Here is a 22,084-nt window from a genome sequence, read left to right as displayed (position 1 = left end):
GCTGATACACCCAATACAAGGAGGCTGGGATAACAGAAATGCCTCAAGAGTATGGCCTACATAGTTCCAGACAAACCTGGAATACAAAAAGAGCCACAGCCAAGCCAAATATTGTTAATGGCACCAATCATATTTGAATTGAAGTTCTAGATTCTTATATTTTGCTAATAATATTTGTGTGGTTTTAAAAAACATTCAATAAAAGCAACACATTGTTAAGGGCAGTCACAGGACACATTTTATAGAAAACTGTCAACAGATCTCCTTTTCTGGAACCTTGACTCTCTCAATGTCCCACAAACACATGCAGGCAAAACACCCATACACATAAAATAAAAAAATAAAATTCATATGGGAAAAATGAGAGCTTACAAGTAAACTTGCGATAAATTGGTCACAGTGCCACACTGCTATAATTCTAGAACCAAGAAGGTGGAGGCAAGAGAATGAAAGGTGGAAATAAGGTCATCTTCTGTGACAAGACAAGTTTAAGGACAACTTGAGCTAAATCTGACTGTCTCTTAAAAAAAATTTAAAAAGTAATTTCAACCCTCCTCATTTACATAAGGAGAAACTAGAATCCAGCCAGAATATTATGAAGGGCCATGCTATGAATCAGGCAGATGCAGCAAGATGGAGGCGGACCACTTGCAGTATGCTCTTAGGAAAGGCTGTAAAAAAAACCAATTTGTTCCTAAAACTTAAAACCTAGCAACAATAATATAGTTAATCTAAAACAAAAATCTGAGGAAGATAAGCAATCCAGTAAGAACCAATAAAAAACAAGTCTGGTCTCCAGTTCACAGCAATCCTCCTACCTCAGCAAGTAGCATAACAGGCTGTATTTAATTTTGGGGGAGAAGAGACAGGGTTTTCCTATGTAGCCCTGGTTGTAATGGAATTTGCTATGTAGACAAGGCTGGCCTTGAGCTCATAGAGATCCATCTGCCTGTGCCTCCTGAGTGCTAGGATTAAAGGTGTACACCACTATGGATGGCTTAGGCTGTATTTAATTTTTTTAAGACTAATAAAACAAATGCCATCCAGTATATAAGAGACTAATTTAATTCCACACTATGTAAGACATACAGGCTTCCAATTACTTTTTTTTATTATAATTAGATACTACAATGACAAACGATAAAAACTACCTAATATACCCAATATTATAGGCATTTCTTTCATGGGGTGGGGTTAAGAGTCTCAGGTTAATAGGGTAACCTTGAACTTCTGACCTTCCCAGCATAACCTCTTGAGTGCCAGGATCACAGACACGTGATGGGAGCAACTCAGGCCTTCACATGTGCTACCCATGTACTCTACCACTAACCCCACTGAAATACAACCAGACAGAGTGGTCACATCTACAGTGTGATGCCAGAATGCTGAAGGTTGAGGAAATAGGATCTATAATTTAAGAATAGCCTGTGTTATACAGCTAGACTCTGTCTCATAAAAACAGAAGGAAGGAGGAGGGAAAAGTAGTTGTAAAAATGATGTTGATGATCCTGAAGAATGAATAGTAAGACAGCACCTTCAAAATGTACATTTTCAAGGGGCTGAAGAGGTTCAGAGATTGGGAACATTTGCTGCTCTTATAAATGACCTAGTGGCCACATGGTGTCTCACAACCACCAATGACTTCAGTTCCAGAGAATCCAATGCCTTCTTCTGACCTCAGAGGGACCCAGGCACACACATGGTACATATACATACATGCAGGCAAACATTCATACACATAAAATAAAATGTATATCCAAAGCCTAGAAGTGTTATCAGTGTTTATTTCTAGAAAAAAATGTCATTTTAAAATTTTTGCCTACACTTAGTATGTTTTTAGCAACGATCATAGATTCTACACATAAACCTTTTTCAAGAAAATATTTACAAAGCATTAGTTTTTTTAAAAGCTCTGGCAATGTAACAAAGCCTGTTTCTTGTTTATTTTTACTTTTTTAAAAAACGAAATGGTAACTGCATAGACAGCTCAGTTGGTAAAGTGTTTGCTGCCAAAGAGCATGTAAAACTCTGGCTCATAATTGGAGAGGCAGCCAGCCCACCCAAGCAAAACTCGGAGGGGGGGGGAGACAAGGACATGATGGCAGAACAACACAGACTCACAACATGTACACCTTCTGAGGTAGACCATCACAAACTGTCTCCTGATTTGCATACACACTCAAACTCAAAAGACATACACATAACGAGGGACTTGAGTAAATGCATGAGTGGCAGCAAAGAATCAAAAGTAGACTGCCCAAAAGAGACTTATTTTTGGAGATGAACTCCAGAAGCAATAAGATCCATGGTTACACGAGCAACTCTCACCTTAAAGCAGTTCTCATCCGACATTAGTTGCTCTGCTTTCCGCTGGTACGTTGACTCCAGAAGGCTCCTTGATGTCTGAGTGTTCAGGGGGCCTCCAGTAGCTCCATTATTGTTTTCTGCCAAGTAAAGGTCAGTAACCTGCACACAGACCTCGTCGCTGACAATATGCTGCAGCTGGAACAAAAACAGGACACTGAGCCAGTAAAACAGGTCTGTCCTCTAATAGCCATTCAACTTAAAAACATTGTTCTTTTAATTTAGAAAGCACTGTAATCTTCATGGAAAATAACCAAGTCAGGATCTCCTCCCTTTATTAATACTTCATAAAACGTACACAATCTTAAACAGTAAACCAAGTCTCAGTGGTATGTTTCCTAGCCAAGTAAATAAAATGTCATTTTTAAGTATCTTTAAAAAAAAAATTGCAGTTAATTGGCTTTTGTTTTGTGACAGTCTAATGTAGTCTAGGGTGGCCTCAAACTCAGTATGTACATGATGATAAACTTGAACTTCTAATCTTCCTGCCTCCACCTGCCAAATTTTGGGACTATCAATGTACACCACCATGCCAGGTTCCATGGTTTGTATGCCCCTCCATGTATTTTTTAATTGTTTACAATTTTGTTTCCACACATATTTCTTATCCAATCCACAACTACTCTGGGAAACAGGCTGGAATGGAAGGAATGCCTATTGTGAGGAAATGTTTTTGTGTTAGATAATAAAATTTGCGACTTGGGATGAAGAGAGGTACCTTGGAAAACAAGATCTCTGTGATTTAAAAAAAATAATAAGTATTTGATATTTGTATTTCTATGCATTGTATGTGAGGCTGTAGTGTGTCAGCTATGTGTTTGGTGGCTAGTGGCCAGAGGCCAGAAGAGAACAGTGGATCCCTAGCCTGCAGTTACGGGAGGTTGCGAGTAGCGTAGTTGCTGGAAAGAACAGTAACTGCTTTTAACTGCTAAGCTACCTTCTAGGCCCGCATCTATTATTCCTAACCCTTGTACAAAACCTAAAACTTAAAAAGTTGCTGCATAAACCAGGTATGGTGGCCACACCTTTAAACCCAGCACTCAGGAGGAAGAGGCAGGCCGAATCACTGTGAGCTCATGACTGATCTGAGTCTTGTCTACATAATGAGTTCCAGAAGACCCAAGGCTGCATACAGGAAAAATAAATAAATAAATAAAATAAAAAGGGGTGGGGGTACCAAGGGCTAAACAGCAGGAGTTGCCATCCTGGCTTTTACTATGTAAATAAGCTTGATCCAGAACTCAGAGATCTGCCTGTTTCTTTTTTTACTTTAATGTTGGTATAATGTTCTTTTGGAAAGTATACACTTTACCCTTGTTCATTCAAATGCTGATTTCTCTCCCCAACTCTCTGGTTTCAATCCGGACATTGCATTGTGATACTCTGAGCATCACCTGTTTCAACTTTGTGTAAACATGCCAAAATAAAGCAACTAGCCACAATGTTGAGCAAGGGAAAGGAAGCAGGAAGAGAGGGAGGAGCCAGAGGACAGGAAGGTGGGAGGCAGAGGAGGGCGAACAAAGGAGAGAGCTGAGAGAGAGATCTTGGAATGAGGAGGTGAGAGAGATGGACTGGACCTAATATATCACTAAAAGCAAGTATAATGTGGGAAATCTAAATGTTAGGAAACTATGAGGGCTTGGAGGTTTAGGATGGAGTAACTATTGCCCAGCATTGTGTTCTAGGTTAATTAAATAAATCCCAGTGTCTGTTTGGTGATTTGGGTATACAGCTGTTTAGGATTAACAGCAGCATTACTAAAAGATAATTAACAGTAAATTTTCACAGCAACTTACAACAGAGGGGGAAAAAGGTTGCTGCATTACCTGCCCACAGAAGTTGAGCTGGAACTAGAATTCAAGCTTCCTTACCCAGGGCAGCCTTCTCACCAGCAGGCCATTGATTATTCTCTATCAGACAGAAGTATAATCCTTAAATTGTACATGTTAATTCTTTTATTTTTTCCAGAACCATGTAAAATTATGTCCTTGGCCTCAATAGTTCATTTTCATAAACACTCTTTTTTTCCGTCTTTTTAGTTTTTTGAGACAGGGTTTCTGTGTACCCTTGGCTGTACTGGACTCACTTTGTAGAACAGGCAAGCCTCAAATTTTCAGAGATATGCCTGCTTCTGCCTCCCTAAGTGCGGGGACTAAGGGCGTGCAACATCACACCCAGCCCAGTTCATTTTCAATACAATCTAAATATGGTTGAAAACTGTTAACCTTTTTATTTTGGGTGAGGCAAGGCATACTAGAGCCTCGTGACTTATGTTAACCCTAGAAAGGTGAACCTTTGTGCACAGGCTGCTGAAGGCAAAGCTAGGCCACGACATATGCAAGTGCATCAACGGGTGACATAAGCAATCCCATTCCACTGTTTGTTTTTATCTTCCTCTCTATTCTTACTGTGAAATTAAAATTCTTCTAAGAGATAACTCAGAGGGTAAAGTTGATTTGACCTCAAGCCTGAGGACCTGAGATTAACCCCTGAAATCTACATGACAAGAAGAGAACCCACTCTCATAAGCTGTCCCCTGATCTCCACATGCACATATGACATGCACATACACAAAATACATAAATAAATGTAAAATTAAAAATTCTCACAAGTGAAATGAAACTCTATGCATAAAGATACCGAGAAAAAAAAATTAGGTGATATATAGATTAGTGGTAGAGGGCTTGCCTAGCAAGAACAAGGTCTTAAGTTCAGTCCCTAATAGCAAACCAACCAATCCCTAAACAACCGAGAAGCGAAAATGTTAATTTCAATATTGATTCATCTGTTTTACTTAGCCAGTTTCATGATCTCAGACACTAAGCCATCTTATTTTTAGGAAGATACAGTCTTTGTGAAGTATAAAAGACCTAGACATCACCATTAAAATACGGCTTATTATAACTTGGTAACTAACACAGTAAAATCATCACAAAATTTTAAGTGGAGAAGAGGGAGCAAGGTCAAACAGTCTACCCAAGACATGAGCCTTCTGTACCATGCAGACGCTCCTCACAGCACATACTTTGTTAGAGCAGACTATGTAGCACTGACTCCCTATTTACATCCTCTTTTAGGTATCTGCTCTCAATCAGATTCTTTGGAAAAGGCATCACTACAAATCCAGAGACAACAAGGAGGTGTATACACACTCAATACACGAGCAACCAGAAATGATGGAGGGATGAATTTGCAAGATTTTTTTAAAAGTGATTTCCTGCATAAGATAGCTGGGTAATACCAAGGCCAGGGGTACTGAAGTATGAAAAGGGCTCAAGAAGCCAAGCATGTATGGTGAATGTTCAAACGTAGAGCAGCATGAGAATGGAGATGTCTAGGGTGAAGGGAAGCTTCCACAGTCTGGGCCTCCTATGATGACACTACAGCTGAGATCCGTAGCTAAGATGTCTGAGGCTGCCCACTTAGAATTAACCCTTCTTTGTTTTTGTTTTTCTTTCTTTGGGGTTTTTTTTTTTTTTTTTAGACAGGGTTTCTCGGTGTTGCCCTGGCTGTCCTCGACTACCTCTGGAGACCAAGCTAGCCTTAAACACACAGTGATCTACTTGCCTCTGCCTCCCAGAGTGCTAGGATTATAGACACGTGACAACACTTCCAGTGCTGCCTCCTTGTTTTTGAGACAAGGTCTTATGTATCTGAGGCTGAGGATGACCTTCAACTCTGGGTCCTCCTGCCTCCTCCTCCTCCAAAATGCTGAGATTATAGGTGTATGTTGCCACACCCACTTTCAAGAGTGCTGAAGATCGAACCAAGAACTTTTTGAATACCTGGCAATTAACTTTATGAACTGAGCTAAATAAAGCCACAGCCTGAAAAAAAAAAAAAAAAAATGAAGACAAATGTAAAGCTCGACCTTGAAACTTGTCCAAGCAGAAATGAATGCCAGGGGACCACCACATAAAAAGAGAAGAAAAGAGGATCAGACATAACTCACTGATGAGTTAAAGTGAGAAGCTTAAACATGACTTAAAAACTGATGGATCTGGGCTGGAGAGATGGCTCAGAGGTTGCTCTCTAGTTGTTCTTCCAGGTCCTGAGTTCAATTCCCAGCAACCACAAGGTAGCTCATAACCATTTTTAATGAGATCTGGTGCCCTCTTCTGGCATGCACACAGAACACTGTGCACATAATTAAATATATGTATATATATATATATATATATATATATATATATACATATTTTTAAGTGAGATATTTGGGTTTTCTGGAGGAAATTCCTACTTTCCAGTTTTTAAAAATATGTTGACAGCATTAACACAAATTCATAACCAGATTCTCTTCTAAGTAAATGAATTATCTAAAAATTAACCTAGGGCTTATGGAAGGTTAATTTTATTGGCTTCTTTTAAAAAAATGCTAGGTAGGTACTATGAAAGACTTTGTTCCTAGCTGTAGCCAATAGTAAAACTGGAAACAGAAACATACACTGAGGAAATGGAGCTGCTAACTTATATAAACTTAAGGAATCAATAGGGATTTGTCTCTCAATTATGAGAATAGCTGACTATATCCAAGAATGATTTTCATCAGTCACACCCAGACATCTTATGAGAAGGCCTAGTACCTTTTCAAGTTTCAGAGTTGTCTCACTAACAACTCTCAGTAAGACCCAAGATTCAGTTACATGCAGTTTTCTTCTCCAATCCTGATGAGATTCTATGGGCACACAGAGGCATATATCCTTCCAAAGCCAAGGGAGAAACAAAACAACAAAAAAAAAAACAAGGGTTCTTTGCAAGGGTCAGTATTTTCCCCAAGAGAAAGCCTTTCCCTCTGCATTGGTAAAGCCGATGGAGGGGAGAGGAGTTTGCTTTTTCTACCTTTTAGCTCAAAAGTTGTATACCTGAAGACTCTGACCTACAAGGGTATATGTATATGTACTCATATATGCATGTATGTATGTAGATATGTATATACATATATATATGTAGATATATATATATATACACACATATATGTATATATGTATATGTACTCATATACTCAGTATATGAGTAGCAGGGAGTCTTAAGAAACTTGTGACAGAAGGTTAACATGCTTAGGAAGAATAATATTGGCTGGGCATTGATATTCTCCTGTAATCTCAGTCCTCAGGAAGCTGACACAGAAGTTAAGACTAGTTCAAGGCGAGCCAGTGCTATATAGTGAGATCCTGTCACAAACAACTCCGCACATTTAAGATTTCCAAGAACAAAACATAAAAGCAACAACCACAAACCTAACACTGTAAGCCTCGGATAAATGAGGTAGCCAGAGCGTTGTAAAGGACTTGTAATATTAAATGAGGCAAATACACAGAATCACCATTATCTGTGGAAAAGGAAATGTTACATCTATGTTTCCTTCTCCAAAAAGAGGTGGACCCTGTGTTCTCTGCAAGTGGCCATTAGGACAGGCTCTGAGGAGGCTCCAGTAAGGGCATACTGAGAACTTAGGAGATGATTCCAATGTTGGAAAAGTCATGCTCTGTTAACAGGAGAAACAGATTTGTCTAGCTATTCTCTCTTGAACAGAACACTAGAGTCATGAAGAAAATTAACACAACACAACAAAACAAATAAAATAATAAAATAAAATAAGATGTACAAGGTTCAGCTGGACGCAATGGCACTTGTCTGTAATCCCAGAACTTGGGGGAGGTAGAGGCAGGTGACCTCTGTTGAGTTCAAGGCCAGCCTGGTCTACAGAGCAAATTGAGGACAGCCAAGGCTACAAGAGAAGCCCTGTCTTGAAAAACAAAAAACAAAAAACAAAAAAAAAAAAAAGAGGGAGCACATGAGATTCTTAAAAACAAACAAAAACCAAATAAAATAAATGTGCAAGGTTCAGGAAGTAACGGAAAAAGAAAATTCAGTAAGTTCCTGAAATCTGACTTAACTCTTCCCCACAACCACACACACAGGGGCCGCATGTTTCTCAGGCTGGCCTAGAATGTGGATGAGGATGACCCTGAATTCCTGACCCGCCTGCAAAAGCAGTTAACAGCTGTGGAAAGAACACTCTCCACAGGTCAAGCTGCCTTCTGGCTGTGGAATGAGCTCCAAAATTTCAGCTTTTGTGAAATGTCCGCCATGCTGGAGTGCACACAGTGGGCTTTTCAAAAATGCTGCCACTGCCTCTGAGCTACCCATGTTCCTTAGGAAACACCAATGAACATTATGGTTCACTGAGGTAGACTTGGTTACAATCATTTCTTTGGTCTGTTGTCAGCTTATCATAAGGGGGGAAGAGATAGTTGTTCCTTGTTTCCTCAGGAAAAGCCACACAACAGACTTCACTTTAATTTGGTCCTTTCCATTTCAGAGACATGTTTATAAACACTGTAACATGGTTGCTGCTTTTCCTTTCCCACAGAACTCCTGCCTTGGCAGCCCTAGCCTCCAGCATACCCTCTCACCTGTCTGACGATGCTCTGGATGAGTTTGTCCATAGTAAAGGCAATGTAGGCGTGAATGGTGAACATCTCTCTCAGTGAATCTTCATATTGTGATGAGTCTATGTTGCCATCAAGCAGGCTCCGCACCATGTCCAGGAAAGCTGGGTAATAATCTTCTACATCAACATCCACTATAAGAAAGATTAGATAGGTAAGACCTTACTCTGCTAAGACAAGCTCAAGTACAGAGAACAGGGAATCCCGTAACCGGTCTATATAGCATCTTAAAGGACAAACACCAGATATGTAAAACATGTCCAACTCAACGCACTGCAGAGATGAAACCTGATAGGCTATAATCACCAGAACTGTCCATCCCAGAATATACAGTGACCTGTAAATTCTAACAGTAGCTTCTAACACCACCTGACTATGCTAGAGAGACACTTTATAGCACTGCTGAGTTCTATGTCACCTGAGAGCAAAATATGCGAAGAGGGTCCTTCAAGTTGCTGGCTCCTCCACTTACACCAAACTGTTTCTTGAAGGGAGCCTTGCTCATAAAGCTATTTCAATGAAGAATAAAGTAGAGACAGGAAAAGGCAGGCATAGTTACATGCTTCCACACTTGAAAAACTCTTGACTATAGAAGTTATGCAAATTAACCCCTCTAGGAATAACAAAATAAATCTGAATGTATCAAAGTCCTTTGGTTTAAAATAGATTTGTAACACTGTACCCTACAAATTACACTCTATGAGTTGTCCTTGTTGCACACAAAGCACTTCAACCAATAGCTGGCGCAAGTCTTACTAGTAACATAGCAACTAGGCTGGGCACTAGGAATAGTGCCTGAGCCTGCTGAATAGCACACACTGATAAGAGTCCAAAAACTAAACTCAACTATCTTATGGCACATGTCTAAATCCCTAGGAGATTAAGGCAAGAGGCCTTCTGGAAGTTTGTACATAACAAGTTCCAGGTTAGTAAGCATTTTATAGGAGAAAACCCATTCTCAAATTATTTAAAAAAAAAAAAATTATTACAAGTCTGGAAATCAGCAGTGGCACAAGGAGGCTACTGGGTCTTGGCATTATTGTTTTCTTTAATTTCTTTTTTGACTAAAGTGTGCTCATTATAGAAAAATATACAGAGCCCTAAAATTCTATTTGTGGGATGGGGAGATCGTTCAGTGGACTAAGAGCACTTGCTCCATAAGCAAGGGGCCCCAACACCCACATAAGAACCTGGCTGTGCGCATGGGCAGAGAGGATCCCTAGGGTCTGCTGACCACTGACCCACCTCCAGGGTCACTGAGTCCCTGTCACAGAGAATAAGGGTCAGAAAAATACTAGCGATACTCCATGCCCTCTAGCACCCATGCACAGATACATATTCTTATTTGAGTCCTTTTTTTGCATATATGTTGCACTTCAATAAAAATTTTATCGTGTCAATTATTAAAAAAACAAAACAAAACAAAAAAACCTCTTTTCATTGATTACTAGCCACTTAATTTTAAGGCAAAACAAGGGGAAGCACACACCCAAGTAAAATGGGGTGGATCTTAGAAAACAAACAAACAAGACAGGGTTTCTCTGTGTAGCCTTGGTTGTCCTGGACTAGCTTTGAAAATCAGGCTGGCCTTGAGCTCACGTAGTTCCATCATCCTCTGCCTCCCTGAGTGCTGGGATTACAGGAGTGTGCCATTGCGCCCAGCCAAACATTACTGTTTAAATAAAGCTACTGGCTTGAATTTTTCACAGAACATCATCTTGTCTAAGTCCACGAAACAGGCTATGCTAGTATAATTCAGAGTCCATAGTGGCTACAAACTATGATTGGCATGAGGGATGGCATTATCACTCAAGAACAAGCTATTGAAGCCTAAGTCCAGGTTAAAGGAGTGACCAAGCCCGGATCTAGCCATTGTGTTTGTAATTTCTACTACAACAGAAGGAATCACCACACCTAAGGCCCAAAGTTGTTTCTTTCAAGCTATAACTAATACAGATAAAGCTCTTCAAACAGATTCCTAGTGCCTTTAGTTCGACAGGTAAAAAGCTAAGGTAATACACAGGACTCCTACATGAAGAGCACAGAAGGGCAGCACGGCATGGCAGAAAGCACATGGTCGCTTCCTTAATGAGCCCTTGGCTATCCTTTTCTTGAACTGTTTCTATTTCTCTGCTGTGCTTCATACTATCACGTGCCTTTTCAATTCCTTTCCAGAAAATATTAGGAATGACCCATGAAGCCCATTAAGGAGATGCCTGCTAACACGCAGCTGAGGAAATTCCTATTTGTCATAAACCTGAACAACAATAAGTTTCTAAGTTTAATAATAAGTTTATTATTATCTAAGTCTTCTAATAAGTTTTTATGGAATGGGATGACCACGACATTTCTTCTCCTCTGAAACACTGCTCATTAACCTAGCCAAAGATTCCCTCATCCCCCATGTGTTCACAGTGCTAAGACCCCGTATGTCCACAACCTGGGTACCAAAAAAGGTGCTATGTATGTATCTGTTCCCTAAGCCCTCAAGCAACCCCATAAAGTAATAATTACTCCATTGTATTGGTTCATTCATGAGTTCACAGGTTTAAGGAATGTCACACCAGTTAAGTTACAGAGGTAGTCTATGAACCCTGGTTCTAAGGCCCAGCCATCCACCCAGCATAGGTTCTGAAAGCTGACAGTGTAAGTACTTACTAGGCTCTTTGAGACGTAGCTGTATGGCAGGGCTATCACTCTTGTCTCGCTTTATGCCTAGCACCTCCCGTTCCCATTCTCTCTCACGGTTTTCTTCTTCAATTTGCCGCTCAGCTTGGGAACAAATCCGTAGAAGCCTCAAACAGAGAATCTGATGCAGTCGCATAAAGATATACCAGTTGTTATTCACATAGAAGAGGTTATATACTTCATCCATCCCTCTTAACTTTTGAGCTGCTGTGTTACTAAATAACAATTTGGACTTTGGGGGGCTGCCCCCAACACCATTGTGTTTTTTAGGTGCCCCTGTGGCTTCATCCACATCCATTTCTTCCTCCTCCTCTTCTTCCACATCTGAGAGGTCACCTCTCTGAGCAAACAGCAGATCAGGAATGAAATGATGCATGATTTGCTTGATTTTGTACTTGTCCTCTTTCTGAATGCCTGTTTGCCTCTTCACATGATGGATAATCAGAGCAGCAGCATCTTCTAATATCTGTTTGTCTTCATAGGCCAGTGAGAGGTGAGGGCCGATAGGCACACCAGCATTCTCTTCTGTAGCCTGCTCTTGCCTCTGATGGAACAGACCCAAAAGCATTATGTGACATGTATAGATAGAGCAACAATAAACTTACAAGATTATACCAGTAATGCCAGGCAGTGGTGGTGCACACCTTTAATCACAGCACTCAGGAGGCAGAGGCAGAGGCAGAGGCAGGCCTCTGAGTTCGAGGATAGCTTGGTCTATAGAACAAGTTCCAGGACAGCCAGTGCTACACAATGAAGCCCTGTCTAGAAAGACAAACAAAAAGACTACACTAGCAGTACATTTTATTATTAACCATATAGAAACTAAGCACAGTGGCATCCATCGATAATTCCAGACTTTGTGAGGCTAAGCCCGGAAGGGTGCAAGATTGAGGCCAGTTTGGGCTTGGGTAGTAAGACCCTGTCTCAAAACAGACCCACAGACAGACATGATAGTGGCAACCCAATCATAAATTAACCTTAACAGTATTTCTGTTGCTCTTCCAGGGACGGTGATTAGAGGCACTCAGAATGGTCCAGTGTTTGGACATACCACCGTAGGCTCTCCTGCAATACTGCCTCTAACAAAACTAGGCTGTCTCGAACCCTGGCAACAGGATTGTTTACCTGTACACCAAGAAGGTTGGGAAAACACCCAAAAATGCATGTGATGTGTGCCTGGGCAGACTGCAAGGGGTTTATGCTGTGAAGTCTAAAGTCCTATGAACTGTCTAAGACAAAGCAGCTTGTTGGCAGGGTCTATGGTGGTTCCTCCATGTGTGCCAAGTGTGTGCGCGATAGGATCAAGCAGGCTTTTCCTTACTGAGGAGGAGTGAAAGTATTGAAGGCACAAGCACAGTTAGAAAGCAAAAAAAAAAAAAAAAAAAAAAATACAGTTTTAAGTAATAAAAGGTAAGGCTTGGTCTATGAAAAAAAAATGCTATCTCTCTTCCAAATATTCATAGGTACAATGTACAAATTGGTTTATAAAGTTAGTACCTTCTAGATATTGAAGAGTTAAGAGAATGCCTTTAAAATTCTAGATTAGCACTTATAGAAGATACAAAATATTAGGGAGGAATTTGTCATGGCTGACAATGTTGTCAAACACAGATAATGAAATGTCTGTAAAAGTTCACTTCCTATTTTTACAACTCAGAGCCACATTTTGAAAGCCTGATATATGGCACTTATGCATCCTACCTCCTAAGACAGGTCACAAAAAGCAAGATCAACATATTTATCCCTGAATCTTTGCTACTAATGCTGCTTACACTCCTGGTAGGCGTGCAGAGTAACAGGGTTCCCATACTTTTAAAGCTGAGGTAGATGAGATGCTCTCCACAAATACAAAGTATTGGCTGAAAGAAGTATAAACTGAAGGCAGAATGGTAAATCAGGAAACTAGAGGAAGGACTGTGTGTAACAATGAGTCTTAAGTCTAAGGTGGTAGACCAGGAATAAAAAGCTATGATGGACTCCAGTCATGAAGCAACAGCCAGCAGCTCACAGTAGCCAGGCTAAACACGAAGACCAGAGCTGATGGAGATGTAAAGTCACCCAGCTCACCTCATCATAGATACTCTCGATCTCATTGAGTAAGCTCTTAGACCTCAGGACCTTGGTGTCATTCTGTTTGAAGTTGATGCCTTGGTGATCCAAAGACTTCAAGTAGTACTTTTCATTCTGTTCTCGCCAGACCTTGTTAAAGCCTCTCTGGGCTTCTCGCCATTCTTCCTCTTTCATCTTCAACCTAGCAGGTTAGAAGGGAGGCAAATAATAGTATATGGCAAGTTACAGGGTTTAGAAATGGAAAATAAGTCAGGCTTATTTTATTTGATGAAAATTCAAACCCATACAAAATTTTATCGAGACTATTGGTACTATGTGAGAGTTTCTTCTTAAAAGGGTTTGGTTTTCCTTTGAGACAAGTCTTACGGTGAAGCCTTGGCCTGGAACATATATACAGGCCACACTAGTCTCAAACTTATGGGAATTCTGCCTTCCACCTCTGGCTTCCATGAGTATTCAGAAACTGAGTGGTATTATCAATGAGGTTTTTATGAGGGAGCATGAAGCCATTTCTGAGACAAGGCCTTACTTTGAAGACTTGGATGACTTGAAATTCACGATGTAGACCAGGCTACCTTTGAACTTACAGCAATTTTCCTGCCTCTGCCTCCCTAATGCTATTGAGGACTGGCTTCAGTGAGTATTTTTGAAAAACAAGTTCATCTTGACCAACTAAAGAAACTTGCTTCTTTGTCGTGACTCAGAATGTTTACTGTACTGATCGAAATGCAACGTCTAAGAGGAGGCAATTAGAAAGGAGAATTGCAAGTTCCAAGTTAGTGTGGGCAATACAGTAGGCCCCTATTCCAATAAAGTTACTACAAACACACACACACACACACACACACACACACACACACACACCCCACCTTCCTCCCCAAGTACATGATTTGGGCTTTGGTAAAACATCTGTCTATCACATATTACACACTGTCCTAAGTTTGGTCCCATATACTGGGAAACAAAAATAAAACCCAACCACCAGGTATGAATGCACTGCACTCTGTCATACCCTAATAAACTCACATTTTCTCTCTCTAGCACAGGAATTGAACTCAGGGACTTATGCATGTTAGGCAAGCACTACCACTGAGGTATATCTCTACTCCTTCACCAAGTAGCTATAAGATTTGTTCTATTTGATACACAAAACCCCTAAGTGCTAGTATCTGTCCTCAAGGTTTAACTACCAAGAAGAGAGAGAATTGGAGCTCAACTTAGATAACCAGATGAAAAACTGAAGCCCTACTTAATGGGACGTTGAAACTGTCATAAAGCACTCAAAGCCCAAAAACACATACCTTTTAAGGACAATTGGAACAGCAATGGAGGGGTTCTTTCTCAAGCCATCAATAATATCAGCTGCTTTATCAGCATATATCCTCTGGAGTGCTTTTCGATGGATGACTTCAGAAGTACCTCCAAGGGTGTTATCCAAGCGAAATTTGGCTTGTTCCTCGGCAGACAAGCGGGAAAGTTTTTTCTGTATTGCTTCCAGAACCCGGATTGTTGCAAGATTGGTCTCTAAAACTACATCCAGCTTAAAACAAAACGAAAGAACAGAAAATGATGATCAAGCCTGAAAACAGGACACAGCAGGGCTCAGGGAATAAGGAAGGCGTCAAATCCTGGGGATTGGAGTTATAGTTCCCATGCATGACATGTAAGGCTCTCTTACCAGTGAGGTATGAACGATGACACCTACTATCATAAGATTGTTTTCTGGCAGAAATCTCATATAAGTCGTAAAGTTTAATACTGACACATAAATTGATTAGAAGTCACCACTGGTATCACAACTGCTGCATACTGTTTAGCACAGGCCAGAGACCTAAGAAGAGACTATTCCACTGACATATTTCCTTACCCTTTTGTTTATTATTCTGAGACAAGGTCTTACTATAGCTGACCTGGAACTTGTTTTGTTGACCAGACTGGCCTTCACTTTGAGGCAAGTTCCCACCTTAAGGCTAGGATTAAAAATGTGAGCCCCAGTATCTCGCCTATGAACTTTTTTTTCCTACAATGAACAGGTTAAATTGTAGAAACCTGTATCAAACAGTAAAAGAACAATCCCAAAAGACAGCTGTGAGATTAAAGGTTCTGAGGTATTACCTTAAATATGCCTAAAAACTTTAAATATTAAGTTACTGCTTCACCTACAAGGGCAACCAACTCAGTGATTATCCTTTAGAAATAGGGTAACATGTAGCCCAGGCAGGCAACCAGCTGTCTATAGAACTAAGGATGACCATGAATTCTTAAATCCTTCTGCCTTCCCCACCCCAGGAATTATAGGTACATTCCACTGTCCTCAGCTAAAAATGTTCTTCAGCTAGATTAAAAACAACCATCTATAATGAGATCTGGTGCCCTCATCTGGCATGCAGGCACACATGCAGGTAGAACAGTATATACATAAGAAGTAAGTCTTTAAACAAAACAAAACAAAACAAAAAAACCTCCCAGAGGCCGGTATGGGGGCACAAGCCTTTAATCCGAGCACTCAGGAAGGCAGAAGTGGGCAGATCACTGTGAGTCTGAGGCCAACCTGGTCTACAAAACTGATCTACAAAACAAGTCTGGGACAAGTAAGGATACACAGAGAAACCATGTCTTGAAAACCAAAACCAAAACACTTCCCATAGAAGACAGGTGTGGTGGTTCACACCTTTAACCCAGCACTCAGGGGGCAGGTGGATCTGAGTCCAAGGTCAGTCCTGTCTACAGAGTTCCAAGAGAGCCAAAGCTAAACAGAGAAGCCTTAAGACAACAACCCTCCCACAGCAATTAACATTTACTACATTTTAGTTTTCTGGAATGACTAACCAGCCTATTAAAATTCTACTGGTGTGGTGGTTTGAAAGAGAATAGCTCCAATAAGCTCATATATTTGAATTCTTAGTCCCTAACTGGTGAAACTGTCTGGAAAGGGTAAGGAGATGTGGTTTTGTTGGAGGAGGTATATCTCTAGTGGGTGGGCCTCAAGGTTTCAAAGACTAATATGATTCTCAATTCACTGTCTCTGCCCATGGTTATGGATCAAGACTTGAGATCTCAGCTGTTCCTTCCCTCCACTATCATGGACTCTCACCCCCTCAAACCATAAGCCAAGTTAAACTGTTTTATAAGTTGCCCTGGTCATGTGTTTTATCACAGTGATAAAAACATAACTAAAATGGGGAAAGATGGCAGGCACCAGGCAGTGGGGGGCAGCACGACTCTTGTGAGGAGCACTGGTGGAGCCAAGCCGGGATGAGAGCTCTGCCATCCATGTGAAGGAGGCCAGTCAACTCAGTGTAACGAACAAGGAAGTCAGAGACACACGAAATGCAATCAGCTCCTTCTGGTGTGGTACTGTAAATGTCATCTGGACAATGGAGATTTTGAGCCTAGATTCAGAAGTGCCCTTCATACAACGGCAACCTCTACCACTGGTTCCTTCTCCAGATCCTCCCATTCCAGCTGCCACCTTTACAGGAATGTACAAGCAGGGTCAGCTCTTTTTCTCAGAGACCTGCCTGCCTCTGCATCTGCCTCCCCGAGGGCGGAGGTTACAGGTGTGCGCCACCGACACCCAGCTTTTTTTTTTAAGCTAACTCAAACACAGTATTTAAATACCCTTTCACTTCATATCCTAGTTCCCAAAATATCAAATGACAAAACATACCTCAAATCGTTCATCTTCACAACGATAAATATGTTCTTCATACTGTGTCTTCTTGGAACTAACAAAAGTGGAGTCTTCAGACCAAGATGGGAAGGAAACCCAGGTATCATTTAAAACCTTTGGGTAGAAAAAGAGGCAGAAAAGCCTGTAAAAACTTAAGGATAATTAAACTTTGTCAATAAAAAAATAAAAGTTACAGAAAGGGGGGAAAAACAGCTAGCATTACTCCACAAACATTAGATTTGCTAAGTGCCCTAGCTGGTTTCATATAAACTTGATACATGCTAGAGTCATCTGAAAGGAGGGAACCTCAAGAGAAAATGAGAAAATGCCATCCTTGGGCCGGTGCTTCTGGGTTCTAAAAGAAAGGAGGCTGACCAAAAAAAAAAAAAAAAAAAAAAAAGAAAAAAGAATGAATGAATGAAAGGAGGATGAGCAAGCCAGTAAGCAGAGTACTCCTGGCTGGCCTCTGCTGCAGCTCCTGCATCCAGGTTCTTGACCAGTTTGATTTGAGTTTCTCTCCTGACTTCCTTCAGTGAAAGTATAAGACAAACAGTTTTCTCCTCAGGTCGCTTTGTTCATGGTTTTCATCACAGTAATTGTAACTATGACAACAATTTTATAAAATAGAGTTAAGTAAAATTGTGAATACAAGTTTTCTTTTGGGAAAAAAAAAAGCAGAGAGAAAGTTTATGATTTCACAATTCATATAAATTCTAGCCTTTCCTGAAAGAGGGTCCAGCAGATAAGCGTACTTGCCACCAAACCCGACTACCTGAGACTAATCCTGGGAACCCACATGGTAGATAGAAGAGAACGGACTCTGACAAGTTGTGTCTGACCTCCACAAGCAGATCACGGCCTACATATATACACATGTATCAAATAAATTAATGAAAACTCTGGTTCTGGCACCACTACTTCCCGCATCTGAAGAAGCTGAAGATCCAAGACTGACCCTTACCTCTTTACACAGAGGAGTTCGTCCTGTACACTTGGGCTGCTGGTAACTTTTTGGTAGGGCTCGGTAGCTAGAACCCAGTCGTTTACAAGAAGCATAGTCTATTTCCATGGCAATGCCTTCTGTGGCTCGTTCCTTTGGAAAGCTTTCCAGATGTACAGACTCTTTATAGCCCAGAAAATTTTTAAACCAATTAAACAATTCAGGGAATTTCCTGAAGGACCAAACCACAAGCTGGTAAGCAATTCAAGGCAAGACATAGTTATTGTGAGGAATACAGTACAAGTGATGGTTGGGTCACAATCCCACTATCAAAGACAATTTCCAGAGACAACTATTTCCTATCTGAGAAGCATCCTTTAACCAATTAGGTTCTATTTTTTTATAGAATGCTCTCCCAATAAGACAGTTAAGAAACCATTCTTTAGATCAAGAATAGTGCTTAGCTGTTCACATAACTAAGGTTCTATTCTAGAGCCCTGGTCTAGAATCTAGTGCTGGCCAAATAATCAAAGACCATGAGTGTTGCACCATAGCTGATACTTTGTGAGCATCTTATCCCCCCCTCTCTCTCAATATGGTCCATCTATGTAGCCCAAGCGGTTTGAAACTCACATGGCTCTGCCTCCCTACTGCTGAGATTAAAGGTGTGTGCCACCAAACCCACTCTGTTTTCCCATCTTCAAAGATATACTACAAGGTTTGCAAGGGCCCTTCTGACACTGACACTTGTGACAACTAACAGCTCCATCACCTTCGTTTATAGCACACCCCTTACAATCTCTGCATCAGAATATCGAAAGCACTAGGGGCTATGCTCCCCACTTTACTTACCCCAGGAAAGGAGAAACCAGCTGTACAAGCTCGGACCTCGAGATCACCTCCTGGTTAAAAATAACAAGGCAGCGCAGGAAGTTTTCATAGGCCTCTGCACTCCGAAGAGCCTTTCGGACCTAATGGAAACAACCAGAAGAAAAACGCTTACAAGGAGAATCGGGGGCCCTGATTTTTTTAGATAGGGTAAATTTGATCAGATACTTACTAAGGAATCAATATTATTTTGTTTAGATATGATCAAGGAAACCACCTTAAAAAGAGAAAATAAAACAGCATAGCCTGTCTCTATAAACATGGAGCAAGAACACTGACGAACACTGCCACTGCCAGGACCAGGTGATAAGCATACGAGGATCACGTCACTATTCACTTCAGATTTACATGTTTTTAGAATTTTCCAGAGTTAAAATGTGAGATCATGTAATACACCTTCTCATACACTTGCTATTCCAGAACATATCAGTTTCTGTTGCCTTTCTTAAGAGCTATTTACAGAAATCTTTGTCAGCAGTTTCCATACTGTTATAAAATCTTTTTTATTGTTTTGTTTCAGGCAGGATGTCATGTAGCAGATGTACACCCTGAAGTTACTCTAAAACCAAGGATAGACTTTAAACTATGGATCCTCCTCCTGTTGCTTGGAATCACAGCTTGAGGCAAAGGCAGGAGGATCATCACTTCAAGTTCAAGACCTCAGCATAGCCAGGGCTATGCATCAAGACCTTGCCTCAAAAAATAGGAATGGGCTGAGGGGGCGCTAGAGAGATTGCTCAGTGGTTAAAAGCACTTCCTTTTCATGCAGAGGACACTGGTTTTGTTCTCAATAAATGAGGCAGTTTGCAACATTCCTACAAACACATGGCATATATAAGTGCATAAAAGCACCCATACATACACCTAATATTAAATCTTAAAAACGACAACAAAAACTGGCAGAGGATATGGCTCAAATAGCTAAGAGATTCTTTCACAAAGCCCAGAGTTCAGGTTCCCAGGACCCCACATAAATGCGAGGCGCAGCAATACAAGACTGGGAAATAGAGACAAGGAATGTCCCTGAGGCTACAGATCAGACGGCATCATCAATCAGTGAGTGAGCTCTAGGTTCAGTGAGTCCTTCTCTAAAAAAATAGGTTAGAAGAGACGACACTCAACTGACCTGTGGCCTCCACACACACACACATGCACATGAAGACACAGACACACATACACATGCACATGAAGACACAGACACACCCAAACAAACAAAGGGCTGAGAGACGGTTCACTGAACAAAGAACTTGCCACCAAAGTTTGAGGTTAGAGTTGGGATTCCATACACTATATAAAGCCAGAAGCAGTCGGGTTCGATCTGCAATTTCAGCACACCTACACTGAGACAGGAAGCAGAGACAGGAGATTCCCTAGTAGCTCCAGGGCCAGTTACCTTGAGTTGTCGGTGGTGCTCAGAAAAGACACCATGCCCAAAGTAAGTGAAAGATGAGGACAGACACTCTGATGTGCACATGCCAATGCTTTCTCACACACACACACATAGGCTATTATCTTACAGCATTGAAGACTAACATTTTAAAGTCTCAAAATTTTAAACTGTTTTAACAGCTTATAGAAAAAGTAAGACTAACTAGCTAGGTGTAAGTCTGGAGTTTTAGTTAAAAGCCTACTGTTGGCACTGTGCACCTTCATGACCAGGACTTACTTATCAACACACCTGTTTGATATGTTCAGATTATTTCCTGTGGAGCAGAAGGCACTACAGAGAACAGACTGGAACTCACAGGTACACATCCCTCGAAATTAAAGAAGTCTATAGTTTTTGTACTGTATGCCAATTATTTGCTTTTAAATTTAACAGCTTTTAAACCTATAACAAAGTAGAAAGACATCCAATGGACCCTAACCAAATCACCCAACCTAAATGATAAACACAGAGTAAGTTGTGTGTACCCATACCATTTCTTTCACCAAATTTAAAAGAAACTTTCAGATACTCACTATATACAGACTTTTAGTTATGTGTGTGTATATATGTGTACAAAAAACATATATATGCATATATACAACATACACAGTGTAATGGAAGTTTTGGTTTCTTTGTAAACTCAAATTATTTTATGTAAATGTTTTTGTTTAAGTATGGGATTTTAGCTGGGCTATAGTTTGTCCACGCCTGTTAACTGTCCACACCCTTTAATTTCGGGCATAGCTTTTGCCAGCTGGTAATGGTCTTCCAAGTGCTGGCACAGAGAAGGGGGTGGTCTAGGACTCAGACTGTAAATATGAGAGCCGAGAAAGAGAAGGTGTGGCGTTCGGTGTTGGCATGTGGCAGTTTTGAGAGACAGAGACCAGAGACAGTGTGGCGGTTTAGAGCAGACAGAGAGAAACACGTTGGGCCCAGCGTCATGGGGGAGAGGGCTAGTTCCATCTGCGGTTGATGAGATTGTTATATAGCCGTAAAAGAACTCCATGACCCTAAACAGCTGGGAGAAGTAAAGGAGTCTGGGCCCCTCTCCCCAGTAACCTTTTCTCTCCCACATAGGTGTTGAGAGGTTGGATTGGAGGCTGAGGCCTAAATACCCCAAACAGAGTTTTAAAAAAGAGCACTACACGCATACCAACAAAAATGTACTAAGACAATACCACTGTCCTTCGTCAGGACAGCTCCTGAGAGCACAGAGATGGAAAGGTATCTGGAGCTGTTATTCATGTGGCCCTTAATTAGTGTTTCTGCAAACACCCACAGGTACAAGGTAAGGGCAACCATGACCAGACCAATTCAGACTGGGTCCTGGGAGAAGCCCACAGGCTGCCTACTTCACTGTGGAAAATGCCTGCTAATCATCAACTTGGATCCAAGGACAGAATCAGATACAGAAATAAAGTAAACTAAAACAGCATTCATGGTGTCCAGCAGAAATTTCAACTCTAGCTACTTCACAGAAACACCTACAGACCTTTAAAAACATTCTAGTAGTGAGACTCTCAAGGTGAACACAGTAGTGTGTAAGTACAGCCTATTTGGGAGGTGGAGGAAGAAGGATC

The 22,084-nt window shown here is 40.9% G+C and overlaps 1 protein-coding gene and 1 long non-coding RNA gene across 4 annotated transcripts in view; one reads left to right on the top strand and one right to left on the bottom strand.

The window, feature by feature from the left end:
• Positions 1 to 22,084, top strand: part of LOC132649853 (uncharacterized) — a 50,247-nt gene that overhangs the window by 9,878 nt on the left and 18,285 nt on the right. The gene's annotated exons all lie outside the window — the stretch shown is intronic.
• The window catches only part of Sin3a (SIN3 transcription regulator family member A), a 47,114-nt gene that overhangs the window by 7,302 nt on the left and 17,728 nt on the right, over positions 1 to 22,084 (bottom strand). For all 3 annotated transcript variants that reach the window (XM_021633549.2, XM_021633546.2, XM_060374464.1), the window contains 8 exons: positions 19,040 to 19,158; positions 18,209 to 18,419; positions 17,245 to 17,361; positions 14,876 to 15,114; positions 13,572 to 13,755; positions 11,475 to 12,048; positions 8,781 to 8,950; positions 2,329 to 2,502 (listed from right to left, as the gene is read on the bottom strand). In XM_021633549.2, the coding sequence (XP_021489224.1) occupies positions 2,329 to 2,502; positions 8,781 to 8,950; positions 11,475 to 12,048; positions 13,572 to 13,755; positions 14,876 to 15,114; positions 17,245 to 17,361; positions 18,209 to 18,419; positions 19,040 to 19,158 (1,788 nt within the window). The remainder of the gene's footprint in view (positions 1 to 2,328; positions 2,503 to 8,780; positions 8,951 to 11,474; positions 12,049 to 13,571; positions 13,756 to 14,875; positions 15,115 to 17,244; positions 17,362 to 18,208; positions 18,420 to 19,039; positions 19,159 to 22,084) is intronic.

Source organism: Meriones unguiculatus, chromosome 1, assembly GCF_030254825.1.
Source record: "Meriones unguiculatus strain TT.TT164.6M chromosome 1, Bangor_MerUng_6.1, whole genome shotgun sequence".
In the NCBI taxonomy this organism is placed as follows: Eukaryota; Metazoa; Chordata; class Mammalia; order Rodentia; family Muridae; genus Meriones; species Meriones unguiculatus.
Note: the sequence above shows the minus strand (reverse complement) of the source record. Positions and strands in the feature narration are given on the sequence as shown.